Source organism: Crocuta crocuta, unplaced genomic scaffold, assembly GCF_008692635.1.
Source record: "Crocuta crocuta isolate KB4526 unplaced genomic scaffold, BGI_CrCroc_1.0 scaffold38, whole genome shotgun sequence".
Lineage (NCBI taxonomy): Eukaryota > Metazoa > Chordata > Mammalia > Carnivora > Hyaenidae > Crocuta > Crocuta crocuta.
The window spans coordinates 2,057,178-2,084,872 of record NW_027532605.1 but is presented as its reverse complement, the minus strand read 5'-3'; the positions used below and the strand labels follow the sequence as shown (position 1 = coordinate 2,084,872).

Sequence of the window (27,695 nt, the reverse complement as noted above, 5' to 3'; positions counted from 1 at the left end):
CACAAAGTAAATAAAAATAAATATGGTTTTCTATTATTTTGTTTCTACTTCAACACCCCTAATACGTTATTTCTTATTTGCTGTAAAAAAAACTATTTGAATAATTATCATTTAGTATAAGAGTGCTTGTTAGAGGAACATGCCTCTTTGAACTTAAAGTCAGGGTGTATTTTGCCTCTGAATTTCCTTATTTCCAAAAAAAAAAAATTAAAAAGAAATAAATAAAAAGAAATATTATCAGTGTTAGTGAGGAACTGATCAACCCTCATAAGATGTTCACCAATTAAAATTCTGAATCCAAATCATAACTAATCACAATGTCTCTGAGGCACTGCATCTTCCACACGAACAAACTTTGTGGGTCTCAGGTTGTTTTGCCACTTTGAAGTCCTGGGTACCACCATCCTGAGAATCAGGGCACTTTACTTCAAGAGTGTCACAGTTAAACTTATGCCACTTGATAGTGTCTGAAAATAACTGGCACTTTTCTAGGCTTAGGATTTATATTGATGAACTTGAGGCAGCGATGTTGACTACAGCAAGAATAATTGTGAAGAGACACTGGACTAATTTGCTAATTATTTTCAGGTTTTCAACATATTTATGCAAATTCTGGGGAAAGTCATTGTTAGGAAGGACTGGATGCTTCAGTCTACACTTTGTATGTCGTCACTTTTAAGTTCATAGATGACACTGTTACCTGGGGACATTGAGATCACGTATTCAACACTTGTGATTTACACATACAACCACTAAGGCTCAGAAGGTTATGACCACATTCAGGGGCTAACACAGGCTTCCCTGAGGACGACTGTGCAGCAATGATGAGATCAAAGGTGCATTAAATCTCAATCCTGAGATTTCCACACATGGGTGAAAATGCCTCTGTTATTCAGGGATACGGTGACCCATTTCACAGGTGTTAGCAGGAGATAACGGTAACAGGGAAAAGGCGAAAAAAGAAGATGGTGGATAAAGAGTTACTACTAGTTCTAAAATTATATTAGATATAAAATAAAAAGATTAAAATGATTTAAGCTCAGTGAAAAACTGGACTCACCCATTTTAAAGATTATTACTTTTATGTTAAGAATAATAGATGAGCTATACCATTATATTGTGTAAGTTTCTCATGCTGAATCGTATTTTGCTACCAAAATTTTAATTTAAGTTTAAATTTTTCATAGAACATAATATTTCTAGGCATGGGAATGTGGACAGTTTTATCAGAAGAACTTTTCTCTACCATTTGATTTTAAAAAGTTTGTTTCATTTGTAAGGTGTATTTTGTAAGGTGTCTTTTTAACCCATTGGAATCATTTTCCGAGACAGAAATATAATGAAAGTCATTAGAAACCAGAATTCATTTATCAGAAACTAGATGGTAGGAGACCCTGCAGTAGACACAGGAACCCCAAATACCTGCATTTTCTGCTAAGCATGGGGCGGGAGACACTGAGCATAGTAATTTCTTGGTGAGAACACTGGCCTATACCAAAATATCACTGCTTCTAATATATTTGACAGTTTTGAAAACATCCTATACCCTAATGCTTTAAAAACACAATGCAAATAACCAGTAATAGACATTGGTAGATCAGGATAATATGACAAATTGGATGAACTGACAGGTAGGTGATGAATAATTTTAACATGACCCTAAAAATAGTGAAGGGATGTTTGCACATTGACACTTCTTTAAAGGCAGATGGATATGCATGACCTGCATTTTTAGACAGGTGTCAGGAATATTGATGGTTGGTATGGGAATGATCATTTTCTTGGCACTGTTGCAGTAGACAGTTTGCATGATTAATGATGCATCTTAGTCTTTTCTTTTCCTCCCAGGGGCAGAAAGGGATATACACTTTTGTCACCCCAAGGAATGTAAGAATTCTGCCTGAAGGTGAAGGCAGGAGAGTTTTGTTCACCTAAAAACACCAATTTCTTTTTGGGGGTGAAGGAACGGGAGTAAAATATACAGGTGGGTCTTGGCGTCTGAGATGACAGTCCCTGGTCGGATAATTATAACGAGCTTCTTATTAACAAGTTTCTGTCCCAGGGCAGAGAAGGCTTGCGCAGATGTGAAGCATGGAGCACAGTAAGCCTAGGCACTGACAAAAACGAAAGTGAGCTGTGGCTTTGGGGTGGATCTGATCACATACGGTGTTTGAACGAATATTAAGAACCACTCAAAAGAAAGAGAGCAAGGCCAAGGCAGAAAGTAAGAGGGAGATCATTTTCCTGATGTTTGTATTCACTTCAGGTTTCCAGAGACAATTTTCTGATTCAAATCAATTCAATATTGTTTCTAAATCCTGAACCTAGTGAGAAAGAGCTTTTCTTTTCCAAGAATAATACTGTTTGCTCAGGTTTTTAAAATGTCACATAGAGCAGTGAATGGACTCTGCTATTTCAAGGCTCAAAATTAAATACAAAGTCTAATAATAGTTTGTAGATATATACTGCTAACCCTTGAGTAGCCGATCTACTAAAAATATCATGATAGGTAATGGCAAATATAAACTATGGACGTAAACTACAAAAGTTTTTTTCTTCTTTATTTTTTTAAAGAAATAAAGGGTAACCATGGAAATTGAGTCCCAATGAGGGGAAAAACTTGTTTATTAAAAGAAATAATTTTCTTTTTTATACTGAGAGTTATTAACTAGTAAATTTAGGTGATTATGAAAGCAGGCAGTCTATATCTTCAAAGAATCTTTTTTAAAATGTTTTTTATTTATTTCTGAGATAGAGAGAGAGAGAGAGAGAGTATGAGCAGGGGAGGGTCAGAGAGAGAGGAACACACAGAATCTGAAACAGGCTCCAGGCTCTGAGCTAGCTGTCAGCACATGGGGCTCGAACTCACGAACTGTGAGATCATGACCTGAGCCAGAGTCGGACGCTTAACCTACTAAGCCATGCAGGCGCCCCTTCAAAGAATCTTTTTTTTTTTTCCCAAAGAATCTTAAATACAGAATAGAAACTCATTTACATGAGCAGAAGGGGTGAGAATTTAATCTTCATGAGCACAGGAGACTAGATTGCTTCTTTATTTTCTCTTTAGCCAGGAAGAGAGAGGACAACAGTTACAACTGAAAATCCCTCCTTTGCCTTACTAGAAATAGTTGTGTATTTATTGATGACATTTTCAGTAGGTAAACTCATAACCAAAATGTGGGAATGATGGAGTGTGTCTTATCTAGAATAGGCTCTTAACATTTCTGACTCATAATTTTAATTGGTATACTGCTACAGTCAAATTCTGTAATAGAGTTCTCTTAACAGGGCTAAATAACATTACCTTAGAATAATACAATTTTTACTCATATTCTGAATCATTCTATACATGTTGCGTACAATGAGGGGAACAAACATTGTAACAATATGAATGGTTGCCCCAAATAGCCCTTGTGCTTTTGGAAAAAGGAGTTTGAATAAGGCATAAGCCAAACAGAACTACCTGGGGCATACATTCAAAGCTTTAGATATAGTCAAAAGAAGACTGAGTCAAAGAGTTTTGTCACTTATTTTTTTATATCACCCCATTAATATATTCATATTCAAACAGAAAAAATGGAAACTTAGAACCTAAAAATTTTCAGTTTGAATTTTAAGATTAGATCAAATTATGCTATCCACATTAATTACTTCAATCTGAAAAATAATTAAAACTTTGATGACAGTATAAAAAGCATGTTAGAATAGGTTTTCCACCCTAAATTTGTGTCAATAATAATTCCCTATAACTGCATAGTGAGTCACATCTGAAAGAAAAGAAAGGGCTTTCATTTCTAAAACATATGAAAAATGCAGAAGACATATCATCTTCATTTTAAAGATTCTCAGAAGAGATAAGAGATTTTCCCAGATTATGTAACATTTGTAAATTGAGCGGCTGGGGTTAGAATTTAGGTCTTTTGATAACCTGTCCAGTGTGTTTTCCACAAAATCAAAACATTTCAGTAGGGAATTAACAAGTTATATAGGAAATAACTTTCAATAAATGGATTTCAATAAATGGATACTTCTATGTTATTTCATTTATTTATGCCAGAAAGATTTACTTTATTGTTTCCTTTAATGATTAACTTGTGGCATAAAGCTAGTGTAGACGGAAAAAAAATTGTCCCATTTTTCAGAGATAGTCTGTTTCCTAAACGAACATCATAAATTTTTTAAAACATTGACACAAATCTCTCAGACAATTTATTTACCAACACCTCTTTCTTAGATACTTTTTTTGTTCTGGTATAAAGGCCAATGGTACACACACTATATGAATTGGTAGTAGTATAATCTGAGACAGAAAATAGCATTGCTGTGAAAGTTATTCATTTGTTTCAATACTAAAGTAATTACTGTAGCAAAGACTTGCTCATTTATCATTTCCTGTTGTCTCTGCTATTTTTTAAGTTGTCTTTTTAAACAAATATCCTCATTGTCCTTGTTACAAAACCAATAACTTTATTTTACGACAGCGAACCAATGCAGCAAGGTTTATTCCCCATTCCAAGGAAGGTCTGTGCCTAGGAGCTTCCCAACAGTATTGTTCATGAATGTCCTTTGCTGAGGAGTGTGGCACAGTGCAGTTGACCACTAAGTTGCATTTAAGAGACATCTTCATCTTCCCCTTCTGTTTCAATTATGAAGGTTTTTCACGAATACCTGAGACCTAATATCATGTATATCAAACATTTTGTTCTGTGAACCACCCAATTTTAGTCTTAAGCATTGCTATTGGACACTTCAATAGAATTTAGCCAGTTGATTTTAAGTACACTCTTATGAACCAAGGTTTACAAAGATTTGTACTGTAAAAGTGCCTGATAATGTAAAGAAATGGTTGCTTTTGGGCTTCTCAAAGAATATCATTAAAGACCTTTCAAACAGGTCAGCAATTTGGTTAAAATTTATAAGGAGCAGCCAATGTGACCTAAAAGATGAACAGAAGCAAAGCAGGGACCCAGGTTATTAGATACTAGTTTGGAATAGCAAGTAAGATAAGTGGTCCCATTATGACTGAGACTTTCTTCAATTACTTAGGATAGCTAAGAATATAACTGCCTTTTTGGCTAGATGAATTTTTATTATTCTGATAAGCCTTTCCAGAAACAGATATTCTCCCTTATTTGTGAAATGTTAAAGCACATTTCTGTCAATGGAACAACCATAATTTTACAAGGAGAATGTGTGTGTTTGAAGCAGTGAGATAAAAAGTTTGGACTAAGCCAATGGTCCTCAGTCTGGGATTGTATCTCCTTTAGGGGCACAGGAGAGTTGAAAAATGCTCAGGAAGCCAGCTCTAGATTTCATAGTGTCACTTAATTTGTAGAACCAATGTCATATGTGCTTTACCATAATTACTAACACCACAAAGCATGTTTCACAAGCCTTGGCATTATCAGCATTTTGGTTAAATAATTCTTTGTTGGGAAGCCCTGTTCTGTACATCGCGGGATGTTTAACAGCATCTTTGGCCTCCACCCATTAGATGCTAGTAGTTAGTATCCACCCTCCTCCAATCAAAAATGTCTCTAGACATTGTCCTATGTCACCCTTTTTGAGAACCATAAGGTAGTGGTCAATACTTTCCTCCAAATTCATGATTTCTGAATTAAAGCTATGTACCTGGTTATAACATCGTAAATCTAAGAAAAAATATAATCTGATATTATTACCAAGTTTTACTCATGGGAAAACTTAGGTTCTGAGAAGCTAAATACCTATTGGAGTTACGAGTTAGCTTAGACTAGAGATAAAATGAAGCCACAAGTTCCTGTAATACTATTCTAGCCTCTTTCTCCTACAAACTGCTATTTGTAAGTCATGGGCTTTGAAATTCAAATGGAATTAAGAAATAAATATGACTACTCATATCATTAGAGAATAGGTTTGTAGAGATTTCAAAATAATAGATAACAAACATATAATTTCTAGTTGATTTTGGAATAAACTAAGTTATCTTATTACAGTGGTATTATTTTCCTGATGATGATGATGATGATGATGACGATGGTGATAATGATGACGACAATGAAGATGACAACAGTTTTCTTAGGGTAACATTATAATTAGCTCTATTGCCTAACTATATACCAATTCATGGCCAACGTGAACAGTTAAGAAACATGCTAAATTGCAGAAAGTAGCCAGCTTGGAAGCCAGAATATAAGCCTGATAATCTACTGAGATGACTTCAGTCATCAGTTAATGGTTAGTTATCACTGTTGATGGGGTTTTATACTTCTTATTGATTGTTGTAATTGTAGAAGATAATGTGGATACTTTACTAAAACTACCACCTAGATAAGCTTCCCTGGCCTACCCGTTAGTTCTTCCTCCTGCTTTGGCATCTGCATTTCATTAGAATCTGAGAACAAAGGCGTCCCTGGCAACTGTGAGGAGGGGGAGCCTAGGGATGTGGGGACATGAGTGGGATTTGCTCAGAGATTACTTTAAGCAACTGGAAACCTCCAACTTCCTTGCTTTTTTTTTTTTAATAACAGAAAAATAAATAGGAAAAAAACCACAGTGGTGCAAGATTTGTAAAATAATTGTGACCGTACATGAAGAGTCAATCTGCCAAAGTGAATTCGTATGTGTACTGCCTGACAAAACACTAATTGCTTGTTGGTTTAAACTCTGTAGACTAATAACATGCTCTTTCTGGAATACTTAATTTATGGAGGGCAAATGGAGCTTGTTTTTAAGCTTCATTTTCTGAGTGATTTTTAAAAATTTATTAACATTTTTTGTTAGACATTTATTTCCATTATTAAATAAAATTCTTAATGAAAAACTCGAGAGGGAGTTTTCTGGTATATAGCACACAGTTTTGAATCTTAGAAAAGGTAAGAGAAAGCAGAAAAACAGTGGGTTTTTTATAATGGTCTGGTATATATTTTATAGGCATTATTATGTTACACTATCAAACATTGATAATGCATTCATAACTCTTTGGAGAACTCTCCATCTCATTCTGTGTGGGATAATGAATAAATTCATTGTTTGTTTTATGAAATTAAACAGTAACACTGTCACCATAAAGGACACTTGTTAGCATAAATGCTAAGAATAAAAGTCTTTGTAAATACTGAAAAATTAAACTTGCTTTCTAAGATTTATTGATTCTTCTTTGTTATTGGTCAGATGTTTTTGGATAAAGAATTGCCTTTGAAATTAATGTGTAAAAACTCTTACAGGTTTCACAGTGAAGAAGGACCTACCTTCTTCCAATATGGCTAATGCTGACTTTCTGTACTAATGTCATTTCTAGGGTTATTGAGATCCCAGAGGAAGTCAGAAGTAAGGACAAGATTGTTCTGTACTTTTCCAGAGCACCAGAATGCCTTAAAGTCATGAAATGCTTCAGGGAGAACAGGCCCCAACTTTACCTTGATTAAATTCATTATATCTAGGAAAAGAGGTAGATTGGACAGGAATTAGTCAGAAATGGCAACTCAGACAAAGGAGAATAACAGGGGTCAACAGTGTTAGATAAGCTCTGACCATGAGAGATGATGTCCTGGCCAAAGGCATTTACCTATCTAGATTTGAGAGTAGTGGTAGTTATCCTTATTGTGTAGACATTCGTATTTTAGCTTGATACCTTAAATATCTGAAGAATATATCCTCTATTCAAGCTCACTAAGTGACCTCATTATGACTGGACTTCTCAGAGAGTTCAGGTCTAAGAAGAGAATGCATTGGTCAAGGGACCCAAGTCCTCCAGGTAATGCTTTCTCATTGCAAATCAATACACAGACATTGAATTTGATTAATTTGAGTTCACCACTGAACAACAGCTTATTCCAGGTGTGCTGTAAATTTAGATTTCTAAGTCTATAAGCCCAAGGGCTTTTATACTGAATTTAGTCAATCCAATTCCTGCCCTGTGCTGTCCCAGGTGCCCACCTCCACTGAATCACCATGTCCACGACGTGCTGTTGTTGGTTCTCCATCTTTGATGAAGCTTATCTTTTTGTCCTTGATTTCTGTCTGCTTCCCAAACCTCACCAGAAACTGTGCTCCATAATTAGCAAATTCCTCACCCAACATCTTCAGAAGTTTCACTGAAATTCTCATTCCTCTTCCTGCATCCTGAAGTACTAGATTTCTCCTAGAATACCACATCCCTTTAGTCTTCTCAAAAGGTGGTCATTTTCTCTACCCTCTTCTCCTGTATCTCAGGACTCAGAGGTGGGGGTTGGTGTTAATCTCCTTGGTCCTCGTTAGTATTTTCACATTACTGGACCACCCCACTTCCCTCAAGCCTTATCACTGATTTTCATACATTGTTATGCTTGGAATTTGGCTCATAAGTTAGATTTCTCTTGATTACATTTGAGTTCAAACCAAAAGTTGAAGCAATTTCCAAATGAAAAACTAGAGGGAACAAGCTATGACCCATGAAACAAGTAGCAGTGTTTAGAAACACAATGTTTCTGAGAGAATTTAGTTTCAAATATATTTAAAAACATTTTTAGTTGATTATATTTGTACACAATCTCAAATCATCAAGATGTGAGAACTGAATTTTCAATGTGCTTGATAATGTGGGTTCATATATGTGAAGCATTTCAGACTCATTAACAAAAGCAGCAATCAAAGTGTTCTGGGTATTTTGGGGATTTTTTGGAAATTGCTTGAATTCTATTTATTAGTTTTATGGAAAACAGTGTGTCTTGAAGTTATACAGAGCATTTGGACACATCCTTGTCTTCTTTCCGTTTCTTACATCCTACCCATACTTACACCACTTTTCCTAGGAATGGAAATATCAGGTTTGAGGTAAAAAGGTAAATTAAGGTGGAGAACTGTGACACTTTCACTAGTGATATCTAGATGTTCGAGTTCAACCAGGCTTTCTCTGCCTCCGGTGTTAAACAAAGCAACAAAAACCAATCATCAGGGAAAGACAACTCTTTTCCTTGATGATTAGTTTCTGTTGCTTGCATTTGTTCTGACCTTGATGCTCTGACTCTTTATGGTGTGTGTGTATCTGTGTATGTGCTGATTGATGATGTACAAACATTAACTTTTCTGAGTGGAAATAATGTTTTGCATAAAAGGCATACATTCTTATATACGACATTCCTGTTATTTTTGCTTGATACTTCCCATCAGTATGGTCACACATTACCCAGGGTTCTTTTAAATAATGAATGTGTAGATCCTTCATACAAATACTGGGATACAAATGACTAATTTTAAAGGTCAAGAAGAAGAGAAATACAAGTGGTATCACAGTTCTGTGAAATCTTATGTCCTTTTACTAAATTTTTATTTGAATCTCATGTTTTAGTAATCTGGTGATAATATTATTTTATTTTANTTTTAAAGTGACCAAACTATATTGTAAATAAAATTATGCCTGGAGGAAAACTGAAAAGTGAGCCATGTGAAAATTTAAATATACACATGTGCTGAAGACTTATAAATGGTAGGTGCTCAATAAATACTTCTTTACAAGTGAATTAAAAAGTCTGCCAAAATCTCTTGCAACAAAATATTGTATCATTTGAGTAGGAAAAAATGTAAACCTCTTGGAATTGTATGAGTTCATAAATGAAAGTATTTGTACAAAAACTCTGAATATATATCATATGGCTGGACCATAGCCCATACATTATATTTCCCATAAATAAATTTTCAATTGTCAGACCAAAAGGAAAATAATAACAATAGCTGACTTGCTAGTTTCTTGCTAATATGTTACAGAATGTCTTTCGAATTCAAACTTTAAATTTTTTTTAGTTTATTTTTGAGAGACAGAATGAGCAGGGAAGGGACAAAGAGAGGGAGAGACAAAATCCCAAGCAGGCTCCGCACTGTCAGTGCAGAGACCAATGTGGGATTTGAACTCACAAACTGTGAGATCATGACCTGAGCTGACATCAAGAGTCTAAGTTGGATGCTTATCTGACTGAACCACCCATGTGCTCCTTATATTCAAATTTTAACCGTAAAGAAGTAGGTTTATCATCTCCATTGAATGGATGATGAAACTGAGGCTCAGAAAGGTCAATTAATTGGCTCCATGTTAAATAATCAAAAGCATGGCCAGTGTTTAAACTCAGCCCTGTCTGATTTTTAGTGGGCTTAACCACTAATCTGGCTTCCATACTATGGAAGAGAAAGGTACGTGAGTAACACCACAAGGTGAACAATTTGTTTCAGAAAGGAACATTTCAAATAGGAAAAAGTGCACATAAATGATGCAGGATGCCTTTATGAACTGGGGCATAAACACAAAATTTTCCAGAGTCTACCAAGGCCCAAGGCAACTCTTCAGTAGAAAACCTTCATCTGTATTGCAAATACTATTTCTGTGTTTATCTATAACCATGAACATAACATAATATTACAGATGACTGGCTACATGATTTTATGGGGAAAACAATGGAAGCACAGAAGTTCAAGAGAGCAGGAAAAATTGTGAGTTAGAGTTCATAGAAAGCTTTATGAATTTTGCAGCAGTCTAATGTAAATCCCAGAGGGGAAAATACTTGAATCGAGACACTTTCCCTCAGAAATCTTGAGAAAATCTTGACATCTTAATTCATTTCCTGAGCTTAAATATTCTAGGCTAGTCTGGTGGCACTGTAATAGCCTGGGCAAACATTTTTATTTATTTCACTGTTGATACCAATATTTGTGCTACAAGCTGCTGCCTGCATTTGCTGCTATTTATTTATTTCTTACAGATCAAATTATTGGCCTAGACATAACATGCTTTCCGCTGAAGTGCTCTTTGTGTTCATGAGCAAATGGAAAAAGCTTCCATTTTAAATGCAGATTTTTTTCCACATGACTGAATTAATTCATGTTATAAATATGATATATAACCACTTGATATTCATGTCGATATCCATATAGTGGAAGAGCAATTGAGGCAAATAGTAGATAAATCAAGAAAGTGCTGTATTTGCATGAGTGGGCGGTCAATGTGTCAAAACACTGTGCCCAGTTCTGGGTCAACCACTTAGGTTTTCTGAGCTACAATTTTATTCCTCCTAGTATGTGTAACTGTGTTTTATCGAATTGACATGGGAGCAAATAAGGTAATGGGAATGGATCTCTGTAAGCGTAGAAAGTATCACATACACTTTTTCTATTAATGTAGGATTACTTGGTAGCAAAAACTGTTCTCTTTGGTTTCTCTTGGCTATGTGAGGAAATAGAAAACAGAAGAGTAAAATTAAAAAATCAAAGAAGACAGAGCTTGTAGGATGCTGATGAGATACAGACAGATTTGAAGAGAGGAGTAATTTTTGGAGCATTTCCCAGGAATGTAGACATCATGGTGAAACATTTTTGAGTCTGGAATTCTCAAGGGGTTAACCTCTCAGGTGCAGAGGGGGTCCCAAAGTCTCTAAGAATGTTAAGTAGTGACTCTTCTCACCTGGTCCTATTCCATTCACACTTTGCTGGATTCTGGAATTAGTGATGATGGTTTGAACCTTAGCTCTATCGCATACCCTTTTTAGTTAATCTCCCTCAGCCTCCATTTCTCACCTGTCAAATGCATATAATATCTCCCTCACATTTCTGTCATCAAGACTGAAGGAGACAATATATGTGAAAAGCCTTTGTAAATTGCAAAGGCTTCTACAGAGAACAAGTTACTATGACAATTCACTTAGACTAGATACCCTTTCAAGATGTCAGTTTCCTCTTAGTGTGAACAAATGAGTCAATGGAATAATAATAGGATGTATGGAATTTGGTTTAAATGTGTATTTCTGGTTTCTTCCTTTCATCTTTAGACCCGAGCTTAATATCTAAATTATTGCTTAAAGATAAGGGAGAGGCTTCTAAAGAGAAAGTTCCCTAAAAAAATTTAATCTTCTCTAAATGTTACAAGAAATGGTGAATGGCCACAGTGTAACTAACACACAATAAGAAGACAAATAAGCTCCATGCATTGCTGTACCTAGACACAGAGCTGGGGGGACCCTGGCTCCCTCCCAAGACTGGAGATGACACAGGGCTAACTTTTCTCATTAACTGCTAATAAAAGCAGGAGAAATTCTTTCCCCCATCTACATACTATAATTTACCATGTTCTTTATCTTTACTTGGGCTTTCTGACTATTCTGTTAATCCAGAATAATTCTGTTAAATCTGTAGACACATGAGGAAGATAGGCTGAATACATTCTCTCTCACAGCCATTTCCCTCAGTATTCTGTTATTTATTTATTTTTTCCAGTTTGGAAATATACATAAATATAACTCATTTTCTAATCTGCCACATAGAGACTATCATTGAGTTACACATATCCTAATTCTATGCTCTAGAATTTATAGAAAATTATTATGTAAAAAAATCTCCCCCAGCCATATGAAAAGCCTATAGGCAAATTTCATAAAAATCATTGTTAAAGATATCATACATTCTACGTTTTCCAGTGATGCCTCATAAGAAGATCTATGCCAAATATTCTTTTAGAACTTAGCATTAGAGAAATTATGTGTTTGGTTTCTGAACTGATTATTTATTTATTTATTTTTATCAGACAATGAAAGCCTGGCTTGCATTTTAGCAGAGACCTAGAAGGATATGTTCACCTTTGTAAAACCCAGTGGAGTACATATAGCAGGGTCTCTAAATATGTGCTGATTGAAACAATTCATCATATTTCCTTTTTATACAGTGGTTGCAAGGAAGCTTATGGCTAAATACAGTAACCATAATAATCCATGTTGCTGATATATCTATTTTCCTCTACAGTTGTGCTTTATGTTCTCACTTTCTCTTTAAATGATCTCATTGAATATACTTTAATTATAGGCCACTACAAATCCTTTTGGAAACTGGTACAAAATGCCATAAAAGATAACTAATTTTATTTTCTAGATGATAAAAAAAAATAGTTTAAATTCATGGTTTGATTTGCTTTTCGTGTGTATGTTCATGTGTATGTGTATATTTTTTACATCTAACAATTTATAAAATCAAGTAAATTGTCACTGGAAGATTATGTAGCTACTTTTTCTGATGCATGATCAGACTTTTGGATAGAAAAGCAATACAATCAGAAAATATAGATGCCACAAGAAAAACACAATAGTTGAGCTTCACTTTTTTCATCAAAATGAGTGGGAATTTTCTAAAAAAGAAAATGTTGCAGATTTCAAGAGGTGTAAAACATCTCCTATTTATAAAATATGCTATTTATAAAAAACTTCCAGAAGAAAAGTTTAATATTAGCATTTTGAAACAATGGAAATCCTTGAAAGTTCAGCTCTGTGGCTTGATACAATTTTGTTCTCAGAGACTTTCTGCAAGTAAATAGAAAGACCTAAATCGAAGCCCAAGTCATAGACTGNCGCGAGATCATGACCTAAGCGAAAGTCGGACGCTTAACCGACTAAGCCACCCAGGCGCCCCTAAGTGGACTATTTAGTTTATCAGACAGGGGTCCTGTCATTCTGCTTGGACACACAGAGCCAAAGCTCTTAACTCAGGGCTCCCTAGTGTCTTGAGTCTCATTAAAAGATAGAGGGAGAATAGAGACCCAAGTCAAGCACAATAAAAAACTAATGCTGGCTGGGATGATCTGGCAAATTCTTTGGCTTCCTCCTGTCTATTTCAGGTATATGCCTGTGAGGAGCTTGGAATTCACAGCTCTGCACAAGTTCAGTCACACTGTAGTCGACCTCTCCTTAGTGCTGTCAGAGGCATGGCTCTCTTAGTTTCCATTTATTTTTTTTGTGACTTGGCTCTTGCTGGTCCTTACTTGCAGTCTCTTTCTTTTAAATGATATGAAATACGAGACACAAGATATTTATTTTTAGATTTAGGCTCTCTTTATATTTTCATTTTTGTAATCAGAAATGTGTGTTGTTGTATTTCTGGTAGGTGCAAAGGGGAGACATGGGACTGTTAGTAAAGGTTTTCCACCTATGGTATTAAGGACATCTAAGAAGAAAATGAGAGTGTTAAGACTGGTATTTCCCTTCACCGGGAGCATCCATGGATGTTTGTCAAACAGGGGAAGTGACTGTGACATTTAATGAGCTTGTGAGCACATAGCAAACTTCTAGGAATATGAGTCACACAGTTTCTATTTTCCCTCCTTGGGGAGTTTTGAAAATATGAAACAGAAATTAAAAGGACAATGACATACTGAGTCTCTGTTTGGTTCCTTTTATTTTCCCAAAGTTTTATCTCAAAATTTATGAAAATGCAAATACTATTAGGAGCCTAGAAATGTTGAGGAACAAGGCTATTATTTAAATAATATCTAACAAGGGGTATCCATTGTATTTTAATAAGATTGCCAAAGAAAATGAAGATAAAGACACCTAAATTCCATGGGAGTTTTAAAGTATGCAATCAATGGCTAATTAGAAATTGCAAGCTTCAATCGACATTATCTTTGTTCCTGTCTTAAATGTGGATTTCAGCAAACATGTATTTTGAAACATTACTTTTATCTTTAAAATTTTCTTTGGAATTTACTAAATTAATCTGATGTCAAACTAGAAGAACTTGGACAACACAGAAGGTCTGAATAATGTTCATTTGCATGGACTTAAAAACGCGTCTTCTTTCCTTCTCATGTTCAATAAAGTGATAAGATAGGGAATAATGCCAGCTGAAAGCACTGACAGAGAAGATCAGAAATCAACTGTTTGAAAACAAATTCAAATATGAACAAATATGAACAAAATTTCAACTCCCAAACTCGTTAGAAGTGGCAAACTGTAAATATGTAATATGAATGACAATGAGAGTGGTAAACTCCATTATATTTAATGTACAATTTTGTAAACTCACATATATTTGCATATTGATGCTAATCAACTTGAAAAGTTCTTTGTTTCAGGGAGAGGTTTGAGTTTCCTATGAGTTCAATGATGGATGGTTCAGTAGAGAACATTTTCATATAATATTACATTTTTGAAGACGTTTTTCCCAAGGGAATTAGTTTGCCAACTAGGTATAAAGGCATCTTAAGCACAGTTAGTTACTCCTTATATGAAAGTGAAATCCTTATGAAATCTTCAAATACTTTAGGCTACAGTAAAATTAAATATGCCAGGTAAAGGCTTTATAATACCTTCAAGATATAGCTATTGTTTAGAATAAAATATAGAATTTAAATTTGATTTCATTTAATATTTAAAATGTATATTATTAGCTTCAGACTTCGATTTTTCATTATCTTTTATTGCTTTTAATACTTTCCTGTGGATCAGCATAGTCCAAAGTGCATTGCTAGGAACATTAGTACTGTAAAAGTGCCCCCAAAACATGTGTTATTTATCAAATAAGTTTGATAAAAGGTATATATTATAAGGACTTACTCATAATTATTTTAGGTGTGATGGCAATGCAATTTTGTTTAAAAAGAGTACATCTTTTAGAGTTTGCAGGCTAAAGTATTTATGAATAAGATGATGCAACTTTTGGGATTTCTTTCCACACATACTGAAAATGCTGAAAAGGGATGCATTTGGGGATGGGGCTAGGCTACTGCATTGGAGTGACAAATACATATTGGTTCATTGTACTATCCAGCCTACGTTTGTGTGCATTTTGTATGTATGAGAACAAAAAGTAAAGAAAATAAATAAATAAAAGATGCATATCTCTGAAAAATTTTACAGTGCACAGAAAGAGCTGTGAGGTGCTCTGGGTAAAAATGTCATTTGTTTATCTGGGCTCTTCCCAAACTAACTGACCATAGACTTTTTTTTTTTTTTTTAAGGAACACCTGCTAATATCTCAGCTGGGCATTTGAGAACAGCTATACAATAGTAGAACTAATGTTTTTCCAGGCATTACTGTCTATGATGATTCCAGGCTTCTAGCGCATACCAAGTTTTAGTTACATGTTGAAAATCATGAAGATAAAAATGAAAAATTAAAAAGGATTTCTTTTGTTACTTCCAAATTCTGAGAGGTGTGAGGTAGCCATAGTACAATATCTGATTACCTTACTTCAGTTTCATTGGGATTAATTTTGTATATAAATAAAATGCCAGAAATACTGTTAAGGAAAATGCAATTCCTGAAAAAAAATGAATGATAATACAGATAGAAGCATGTTTGGTTGACTAAATTTAGTTACAAGTGTTTGATAGTTAAATGAAAAAATTCTTTAAATAAAAAATAAAAAAAATCTACATATCATTATCATCATCACTATTTTATATTTTAACCCGAAATTTTAATAAAATTTATGATCTGTTAAAATCTTATTTGCATGTCCATAAATTATTGCTCACTCTAGAAAAATTACATTAGATAGAAATCATTCTCAATATAACATTCTATAAGAGTTAATAAAATATACATTTTTATATAAATACTTGATAACTCTGTGTAAGTCAGAAGCTACATTGTAGTTTTAAAGACATTAATTATTTTAAAAATAATTTATGCCTACCTTTTTAACATTGCACTAAAGAGAGATAGACTGTATTATTATTTATAGCTGTCCTTTCTAGTTTTTTTAGAGACTAGCAAAGTTTTTTATTGTTGACTTTAATGAAAATTCAAACAAGAACGTTTGCATTCATCACAATATACTGCCAAAAACGGCATTAATTTCCATTGACGCCCATTAATTTGATAAATGTTTTGTCATTTGTACCATTTGCACTGTCAAAACAAGTTAGTTATATCTTACTGACATTTTTGACAATTGCTTTAACTCTGGCAAAAAAAAAAAAGTATTTTATTTGCTTCAACAAAAATTCACTATTGCCTATTGAAGGTTTGAACTTAAGCAAGAGAATATTAGCACATGTCAGAAACCTTGGAATAGTCAACTTAAGATCAATGGTAAAAATGATTCCTTCAGAACTCTTTTATAGAAGTGCTCATATTCTGTAGTAGAAAATATTATATGTACCTGCATAATCTGTTCTTGCATAATGCCCATCTTCAGATTTAGTAGTGGTAGTTGTGTTATCTGCGTTAAAAAAATTAACAATTAAAAGATTGATTAACTGTATCCTAAACATCTAATGTCAAAGTTTATATTATTCCTCCGATAGTACCTTCATGGCAACTAAGGAAATTTTACAACTATAGTTCTAAGCAACATGTACACAAAGACAGATTTGTATCAATTTGTTTGAGAGTGAATAATAGAATGATATCAGCTTTCTAAAGTTCAGGGCAGAGTAGGTTCACAATTATAACTGAGATAAGGTGGACAAAAGAATAACAAGTTAAAAAGCCAGAAAATGTTTGTTTCTGAATAAGAAACAAAATAGAACATTCTAGTACATTCTACTTTAAAAATGTACTTGAAATATTTCTATTGAAATCAATACATAAAAAGGGTGCCATTTGTTTTTAATTTCAAGGTTTGCTAATAAATCCTCAGCATTTTTGCTAAAGTGAAGGCTTTTTTTTTTTCCCCTCTGCATGGAGAATGTCTGCTGAATACAGGCGTCTGTGTTTACATTGTGAGGATACAGCCCCATTATATAGAGAAAAGATATGAACTGTTGCCGACAGACCCTGAGATTCCTATAATCACCATAAATGCTACAGTAGACTCTACTTCCCGTTATAAATCAGAACTGTCTTCCGGAAATGAAATAGCTTGCCTAATAAGGAGTTATCTTCGCTCTTCACTTCTATGCTAAGACTAAAATCATTCGTTGAAATGAATTTTGGTACGAACATTACCTTGACATCGACCCAATGACATGACTTCAATTTTCTCCTGTTTCTGACATGATGCTTCTTTGATTTGACATGCATTATCATAAGATTTCCCATCAGAAGCACAGAGGGGATTGAAATTGGTTTGAGAGCAGTCGATGTTGCACACACACCTGTAGGAAAAGAGAAATAAAAATGGGTGAAGGAGCTTAATTGTATAGTGATGGATGGCAACTAGGCTTATGATGGTGATCGTTTTGAAGTGTATACAAATATCGAATTATAATGTTGTACGCCTGAAACTTATATAATGTTATATACCAATTAACATCAATAGTGTTGTTTTACACTATAAATGAAACAAAGTGGAAGAATTGCAGGGCCGGCAATATACTAGTTAGCAAAAGTGAATTGTATCCTTCCAGGGAAGTTTCTTCCCTTTTCTACCTGAGAGGAAAAGAAGCACAGGACTAATTGAAAATAATTCAAAGACTGAGAAAGGGATACAAAAATAATAAAAAGGGAATATAATCATCAGTAAATCTCAGCCACTGGAACTTTTAAAACAGGTACATGAACTTCCATGCTGATGCCTGTAGAACTTGAATAGGTTGAGGGAGGCATGAAGGTCTGCTTTACAATTTCCTCAAATAAGATCTTACTGTGTGACTTCTATTCTCAGGATATATGAATGGTGACAGCATGAAGACCATGATTCAAAGGACATGTACACAAAAGTAAGCAAGGAGATTATTTGGAATGCAGTCAGGAGTTATATTTTTTCAGCATACATGAGGCTGCACAGGACATGGTCTAAAACAGGACTCTGATGGTCCTTAACATTTTTGAGGGAGCACAACACCCTATGAGAGTCAAATGAAAGGTACCACTCTCTCCTCAGAAATATTCATACTCACAGAAAACAACTTTTTGCATGAAATTTCAGAGTTTCTGTGGGCCCCTTGCCATCTACTCCATGACTCCTTTCCCGGATATATACTTTTTCTAATTCTCGTTTTAAGTAATAAGTACAAGTTGAGTATCACTCATGATTTAAATATTTTTATAATATACATTAAAAATGGTGAATTAGTGAGAATTAGGGTGCCTGAATTAGAAGAATTATATACGTTTTATTATTTTTTTTAAAGTTTATCTATTTATTTTCGAGAGAGAGAGAAAGCACGTGTGTGAGCAGGGGAAGGACAGAGAGAAGGAGGGAAAGACAGAATCCCAAGCAGGCTCCCTGCTATCAACGCAGAGCCCCAATCACGGCTTGATCCCAAGAATCATGAGATCATGGACCTGAGCCAAAATCAAGAGTTGAAATGATCAACCAGTTGAGCCACCCAGGCACCCCAGTATTAGACATTTTATTTGTTTGTTATTTTTAAAGCAAACTTTATATGACTTTTCCTATGTTTCCATATTATAATTCTCTGTATATTACAATCTACTTTGTTACTTAGAGTATTTTTTACATGTGTGTAAATATATTACTGCTTTAGAGTATAAACTCATATTTTAAATTTCTATTAATATTTATATTATTTTTCTAAATAGATTATATCCTTCTTGTAGTGGTGAAGCACACATTTTACTTCTGTATTATCTTACTTAGAGCTGGACATATGATGATAACAATAACAACCAACTTACTACATGCTGGGTTCTTAACATGCATTGCTTTATTTAATTTTTACAACAGCTATTTTATAGTTCAATGATAGAACAATTATAAGGTCAGAGAGCTAGTAAATTGTGGAATAAGGACCACCTATGGATGTGTTAAAGTAATATATAGCCCCTTTCCTCTCACCATTGGCTGTGTGTTAGAATATCCTGGAAAACATGTAAATATACAAATTATCAGCAAGTTTCTGGGCCCCAGTAACTCTGGGGCTAGAGACTATGATTCTGTCTTCTTAGGCAGTTGGCCTGGCACCAGATTCACTTCCTGGGAATCACTGCTTGATCCATGTGTTGATTAAGTGAGAGAGGGTTTGTCTACACATCAGTGCTTCTCAGAGTGTAGTCCTCAGACCATCTGTATCAGAATTACCTAGATCTCTGTTAAAAATGCTGGCAGAAATTGTGCTAATGCACTTAATTTTTTCTTTTTCTTTTTTTTTTTTTGTAAGAGAATTGCTTTAGGAACCCTTGGTTATTTTTACTTTCGCCTATTTAGGAACAAATAGTTAGGACAGATGGTAACCATCTCCAAATGCTTAAGTCACTGAGGAATGGTGTTCCTACCTTGGCCATGATCTCACTGCTGCGATCACAACATTGCGACCTGGGCTGATTCTTGGCATCTGAAATATCTGGGATTGGGAGCTGCCTACATATTCAAAGAGGTTTTGGCCCTTTTCACGGTGAATTTGGGGAAGTGATTTTGTAGATCAGCCTTGTTCTCCTTCACAGTTTGTAGTAAATAAAGTGGGAAGGAGACTGACATTGTTTATTTTTTAAAAGTTGGTTTATTTATCTTCAAGCCAGTTTACTGTTGTGTTAGATTCTGGAGATTATCTCCTTGAAAGACACCGGAATAATTATCTGTTCCTAGCAGCATAACAGAGAGAGAAGTCATGTTTTGTCATCTATCTAAAGAGTAAATTATATAACAAGGGCTTTGCAGGTATATTCAAGTTATTTTTTTTGTGTCTGAGTTTATTAAACTTAGTTAGAAAACCACGCAGGATTCTAGGACTATCATCTGAAACTCTATTGGTAGTAGCTAAATTATGTTTGTATTCCCTGCCCCATCCAATACCTTGCATACACTCATCATTCAATAACAGCATGTTAATAGATAAATAAATGAAATGAATAAATATAGTGACATGCTTCTATATTCTTAAAGGATAAAAATAATATAAATTATCATTACTATATTGCCATAAAAACAGATGTAGGGTAGCAAAATAATTTCGTGGCAGATACTAAATGCTCTCACTGAGGTCAAATAATGACAATAATAATACTATCTTACTTAATGATAGTGCCTGTCCCACTGCTGTATGCTTTATTTTTATTTTTTTTATTTGAGAGAGAGAGCAAGCATGAGCAGGGGAGAAAGACAGAGACAGAATCATAAGCAGGTTATCTATGCTCAGTGTGAGCCCTTGACCCTGGGATCATGTCCTGAGCCAAAATCAAGAGTTAGATGCTCAACGACTGAGCCACCCAGACACCCCCAGTGCTATGTGCTTTATATGCAGTTCTTTCATCTTTCCGTCTCTATGAGGTAGCTACTATTATTATCTCCATCTTATACATGAGACAATTGAAGCTTGGAGAGGTCACATAGCTTGTACAGGGAAGAACCTAACTTCCAGTATCGACAGTTTGATATCAGAACCTGTACTGTTCTACATATTATTCAGTACAATGAAAAATAAAGCAGATCTGAATTCCTACTATTTACTAATTAAAAGAATACCTTGCATGAACAGGACTTGAAAAAATACTATGTCTACTCTTAGAATATTTATTATGATTTTATGAATTTAAATCAACACTCTTAGTATCTGACTTCCCAAACAAGTGATCCAGACATTTTAGTATCATAAGGATGTATCAGTAAATATTCATGTGAAGACATTCTGAACTAATAGCTGGTTATTACAATGAATAACAAATCGATATGTACTGGGGCGCCTAGGTGGTTCAGCTCGTTAAACGTCCGACTTCAATTCAGGTCGTGATCTCATAGTTCGTGGGTTCGAGCCCTGCGTCCGGCCCTTTGCTGACAGCTAGCTCAGAGCCTGGAGCCTGTCTTCAGATTCTGTATCTCCCTCTCTCTCTGACCCTCCCCCACTCACACTGTCTCTATATCTCTCTCAGAAATAAATAAGAACATTTAAAAAAATTAAAACAAAAACAAAAACCAAATTGATATATACTGAATCGATCTTGCTCCAGAAGGCATCGATTGTTTAGACTATTGTATCCTTGACAAAATTCTACATAAAGCTGTTTCTACTTTTTATAAAAACACATGAGTAGACAGACACACACATCTACACACACATACACTCTAAATGACACTACTGAATTATAAATTTTAGTAACACATCCTCTACAAGTCGCTGCTTCAAAACATTTAAAGAGCTTGGAATTTTTGGAAGTTCAGATTCACAGGGGAGAAAGATTTTGTGTGTTGGTATGAGTAAATGAATTTGTGTCCGTGTGTGGAGAGTGGGCTCTGTGGTGGCATTACTGCATTGTTGATGTGCCAATTTATTAGTTTATACATTCACTCTCTGCAACTTTCTTAAGGGCAATGTGGATTTTTTTACCTTCAAATTTCTGGAACCTGGTGGAGGGCATCATAGCAAGTCATCAATAAATGATTGTTGAATGAATTACTGAGAGACTGGCAGGATGGACTTGGATGAAGTTAAAGAGAACAGTCATTGTCTAGAAATTAACATATAGGAGAAAGAACCAGTGATATGTTCATATAAACTCTCACCCAGCTCTGTGCTACCTGGCATTTGAAAAAGGTTTCCTACCTCCTTCCTATAATTTGTGCCCTACAGACAAAGGAAGCAGAGCAATAGCCCTTAGGGGTCTTAATGACATCAAAGGGCAGTTGTGAAAAGGACGTGTTTCACCATGTGGGTTATTGCTTACATTTTATGGCAGTTGGGTGCAGTTTTTAAGAACCAGTATAATTTAAACATGGTAGTGACTTGTCAGTTTATTGCTGTTTCAAACCATTGAAAAATATAAGGCTCCAATAAAAAGGTGACAGAATTATCATATAGTGTAATGGTGAAATTGCAGGTCACTCTGTGCTTTAGCAGCTTATGTAAATTAATCCAGGGTTTTTCTTTCTACAGAAATGAAAGGCAGATATTTTTAAAAACAGACACTATCCTTTCTTCACTGTTTTTGGCAAATAATTGCATTATTATTCATTCTGAGAGGAGTAACTAGTTAATTACAGCATGTCACAAGTATTCTATGTGAGCCAAGGATTTGTAAGGCTGAGGACTGTTTGGTTGCCTTTAAGGTTTTTTTTTTTTTTTNTTTTTTTTTTTTTTTTTTTTGTATTTTCTTTCCTTTTCTTTTTTCCAACCTATCTCAGTCTTTTGACATTTTGACACTGCGATTACATAGATCTCTTTTCTTCTAGGCTACAAAGAAAAAGCATCAGCCCTACTTGAAAATAATAATTTTAGGGGTCTCTGAGTGGAAATACTATCCTCTGAAATACTTCAAAGAAAATTAACATTGACTGAAAACCTTAGTTCTCTGAATTGTAAGAAAGAAGACGGACATCCAATATTTTAAAAAGACCACTAGAAGGAGTGAAGAACCGAAATTTTAGGAAGTAAAAGGTGGTGTGTATAACGACTAAGATGTGTTTATAATTATCTCATGAATATTTTGGGGGTCTTGACATTTACTTAGTTCCTTGCCTCTCTTGAAATGGCTCCTTCCAGGGTGTTCTGCAATGGGTGAAATAAACCTTGCCCTTGTGTTTAGGAATGCCTCTCTGTCCACCAGAGGGTGAGAATACAAAAGCTGCCAGGTAGCAAATTACTTATTCATGCGTCTGGTTGGTTGTTGCCCTCTAATATCACTAGATTTTGTCTCATCTATTAAACATGCCCATCACTTGCCCCTTTCCCAAGGTTCTTGACTCGTCCATTCCAGAACTTGTCCATCCGACATCCCTAATCAGTTGTAAAGTACCTAATTGTACTGCAGTGAGGATGGCTTTCTGGGTTGTTTTGAACCTTGACTGGTTTGTTTCCCTTGAGCCTGTCTGTCTCTGGGGCTATTATGCAGAAACATTTTCTGGCCTGGCCAGAAAATGAGGTCAGAGTCACTGTCCATGCTCTCTGTCAGAACTCTAATGGATGAGTTGCATTATATTAATAATAGTGAAAAGAGTGTGTACTTTTCATTCAAGACTCTTGTGATACTTTAAGCCCATTTACTCATTAACTCTCATGTCACTCCTTTTGATGGAACTTGATTATAATTATTTTATCTGTAAAGAAACTAATTCAGGAATGACTGGGTTGTGAGGGAAAAAATGAGATAAGAGATGTGAAAATGCACTGAAAACAAAACCATCTATACGGAGTGTGGAAAAGCATCGACTACGAGGTAATATTAGTAAGTCTACTATATACTATATTGTTACTCAGGTGATATACAAGAGATGGACCAATATTTTTGTTGTTGTTGTCTGTTTTTATTTTTAAATTTGCAAAGGGCAATCCTTTTAGTTTGGAAATCTAGGAGGGAGGAATAAGGCCCTTCTCCAGACAAATTACCAAGGACTACAGTCAGATTTTCCAAGGGGGACCAGGGTTATCTTGCACATGGAAAAAGCTTAGTTGCCATTAGTACCTATTTCTTTATAAGGTGGTAAACTATAAAAGTTGGTCTATTAGATGGAAGGTCTCGGGAATATTAAGAAAAAGCCTATGACAACAAATAGTCAATGGGTATTTGAAAGAAGAAATACTGAGCTGAGAGACCCTTCCTTGGGGTGGTGTCAGAACTTTCAAAAACAGAATCACATATTGAACAGGTGGCACAATTTCTGGATAAAAGACTGATGGTCATGTATTTAAATAATGTCTAGTACAATGAGGTAGATGGGGAACATGACTAGAGCTTGGAGTTTGGTATCAGATAGACTTGTGTTTAATTGAGGCTTGATCATGTACTAGCTGTATGGCATTGAACTAGTTACTTAACCTCCCTGAGCTTGTGAAAATGGAGATACTAATTCAAGATTGTGGGGATTAAATGGAATATGCATGTGAATTGCTTAATAAAGTTTCTGAGAAGTTGTAGTTACCCAATAAATATTGGTCATCATTAACTTTTGGCTCAGTGGTTTCTTTCTAATGTTGGACACAAAGAAAAATCTGTGGAATATTTCAACCTTGGGCTCCCAGCCAGAGATTTACACTTAGGAGACCCGACATGAGGCTGTATTAACTAACGTGAGTTGTCAAAAATGCTGCACGGGATGCCAATGTGCAGATGTGGTGAGTTGCACTTACAGAAAATACTCTTTATCACCCTCTGTGACTAAGAGATTTTCTAATTTAGCGTATGTACAGCTCACATGAGAAAGTCTGATGCACTGGGTCTGAGGTAGGACTCAGAAAAATCTTTCTAAAGCAGATAGCTTGCATAGCCTATAGAGCAACCCCAACTATTATGGCTCCAGTCACACCCTTTTCTCTCTTCCTTTCATTCCATTAGAAGGAATTTAATATTCTTGTTTAACGTAAATGATTCAACGACATGCACTAAAAGGTTTTTCTCCATATGGTATAGGTGATAGGTTTGGGGTTCCAGGTGACAGGGACAGGTGATTATATGCATTGATACAAAAACATCATTGGTGGAGTAGTCAGCATAAGTGATTCACCAAGTAAAAACCAAGATAGAGCGACGGGAGAGGATGTGAAACTATGGAGGGCTTCCGTATGCCAGATACTTAGCTCCAACGTCTACAATGCTCTCAGGTTTAATGCTCACAAGATTTTGAGGAAAATGTGGAAATTGAGCTCTCTCCAAAGGTGAGTAAGATTTAACAGAACTGTGATAGAGCAATGAAGTGTGGAAATGTGCAGAGGCAGACCCTACAAGGGAGCTGGGGAGCTGCAAATAGATCAATCTGATTGGACTGAACTCTTCTCATCCCAAGTGTCAGGATACAACACTCTAGACAGATTGTGAAGGGGCTCAATTCCATCTAAGGAGTGGCCTTTATCTTCTACACAAAGAAGAGTCCTGAAAGTTTTCTGAGCAAAGGGTGATAAGAAGGTCAACATGATGGAAGGGGTATTTTAGGAAGATTACACTTGCAGGGGGGTGCAGGTAGAGGGATGAATCAGCAGGATATTGCTATAAACTGAGGGGCTAGCAAGGAAAACCCAGGGCACGGGTGTTCGCTCCAATGAAGAAAAAGAATCAATGGGTCTTAATGGCTCATACTGGAGGCATATTACAGTGAGGTATGAAGGCACAAATGTCACCAGCATGCTCTTCCTGCTCTACCCTTTCCTGCTTTTTTTCCTGACCTGTGTTGTGTTCCAAAGAGGAAACTGATGAGAGGTGCAGCCAGGCAGCTGTGTGTGGGACTCAGGAAGACATGATTTCCTGGTAGGGAGAGTTTTCTTTCTTTGCTATTGGGACAGGGGCAAACAGTTCCATCATGATAACGATATCATGTAAGTATCCTCACCTGCAGTTGAAAGAGAATGATTCTTTGCAGTAATGTGTACCTGCCTGGTTCCAGGAGTGGTTTAAGATTTTGGTGCAACAAAACTGGCAGCAGGTACCTATTAATACTTGCTGCCTTAGACAGCAAGCAAGGCTCCCTCCAAGGCAGCGAGTGGCCATACACCCCTCTTTAATCCAGAGGATAACGTTGAAATGGGGTTGAACTTGAGCTCCATGTTCATGTATCATGTTTGTATTTTCCCCATGATTATTTTTTCCTTTTAGAAGCAGCTGCATTTACATCTTAAAATAATCAAAGTAAACAATTCTTCTTACTCATATACATTTTTAAAAGTATCTTGAAGCAAAAATCTCTCATTAGCATTATGTGTATGCTCTTGCTCATTAAGCTGGAACACATATTCAATAACCCAGGGTGGCTCTGTGATTACTAAGAAGCGTGGTTGCTCTGACTAGATGGGCCTTACTACACAGCAGAGTCAGAAAGCATGAAAACCCCAGAATGAGAAGCTGGAAGCTAAAACAATACAATGAGATCGGTATTTGAATATGGAGATGTACTAAAAATTCCCTCTCGCTCCTTTCTCTCAGGATCATGTAGCATGTTCTGGCACTTTCCTTTGTCGATTCCTACACTCATTCTAGCCAGCTCCATGTTTACAGTTTGCAAGCTGGCTCTCTGGTATGCTTTCATCTGACCAAGGACTTTCAGGAGTAAATATGTATGAACATCATCACAGTCTAGATTTCCACAAAACTGCAATTTAAGATCATACCTTTGGTTTTCATCCATGAGACCTAAAAAAACAGTAGATGAATAATAGCTCTGCATTGTGATAAAGGTGCTAGTTTGAAAATATTGCCCATTACATTGTTCAGGTGGTTTTCATGATGGTGGTTTCAGGTGCTGGTGGGAACTAATTCCATTCATAACTAAAATTTGTATCAAGTGATTTCCCTTATTGCTTATGTCAGCCCTTATCTTTTTATTTATTACTCGTAGGGTCAATATAATTTAACTTTGCTTTTAAAATAACATTAAATATTTATGTTAACATGATCAAGAACTTCATTATTTGAATAATGAAAACATATAATAAAAATATTCATAGGGAATACGACCCTAAGAAGGGAAATGGGGAAATATGGCTGAGGAATGAGGGCGCCCTAACTTTATCTATAATGTTATGATTCTTAAGAAACAGTCAAAGGCAAATATGAATAAAATGTTTGTTTTGTTAAAAGTAGGAGGTGGATGTCCATGTGTTACATTATTTTTCTGGTTTCAAAATATAATTAAAAATAAAAATATTAGATCAGACATTTTGCTTACAATGATTAAATTACCAAGCTTGGTATATATTTTTTGCATTGATTTGATCCGGTTAATTTATTTCTAAATTGTTTAAACAAAATTAAAAATATACATACATGTATGGAGAAATCCCAGTGGAATAAAATAATATTCCTTTGTTAATAACTAAGATTGATCTTATGTGTGTATAAAAATGACTCTCGAACAGAGTTTATTATATGATGGGACTCATCTCTGTGTTTCTTCCTCCCTCCTCATCTTACTTGTTCGCCCACTGAAATGCTAAACTCGTGAACACATGGTGGCATTTTAGTTAACAGGCCCAAGCCAGCCAGCATTCTTCATTGACTTCCTGCTGTACTGCCGGTGAGTTCTGATTGCTCTGAAACAGGGCTATATGGCAGTGTTGTTGGCCAGGAATAGTCATGAGCTATTCTGAAACCCTTAGGATGAAGGACTTTAAGTAGAAATGTTTCAACATTTTGCCTTGAAATAAGAATACTTTAGGGCACCT

At 35.4% G+C, this 27,695-nt stretch overlaps 1 protein-coding gene across 1 annotated transcript in view; it reads right to left on the bottom strand.

Annotated features, from left to right (window-relative positions):
* TMEFF2 (transmembrane protein with EGF like and two follistatin like domains 2) overlaps positions 1 to 27,695 on the bottom strand; it is a 226,278-nt gene that overhangs the window by 29,943 nt on the left and 168,640 nt on the right. Inside the window, exons 6-7 of the mRNA XM_077780218.1 lie at positions 17,662 to 17,810; positions 16,874 to 16,933 (exon numbers count right to left, since the gene is read on the bottom strand). Of these exons, the coding sequence (XP_077636344.1) occupies positions 16,874 to 16,933; positions 17,662 to 17,810 (209 nt within the window). The remainder of the gene's footprint in view (positions 1 to 16,873; positions 16,934 to 17,661; positions 17,811 to 27,695) is intronic.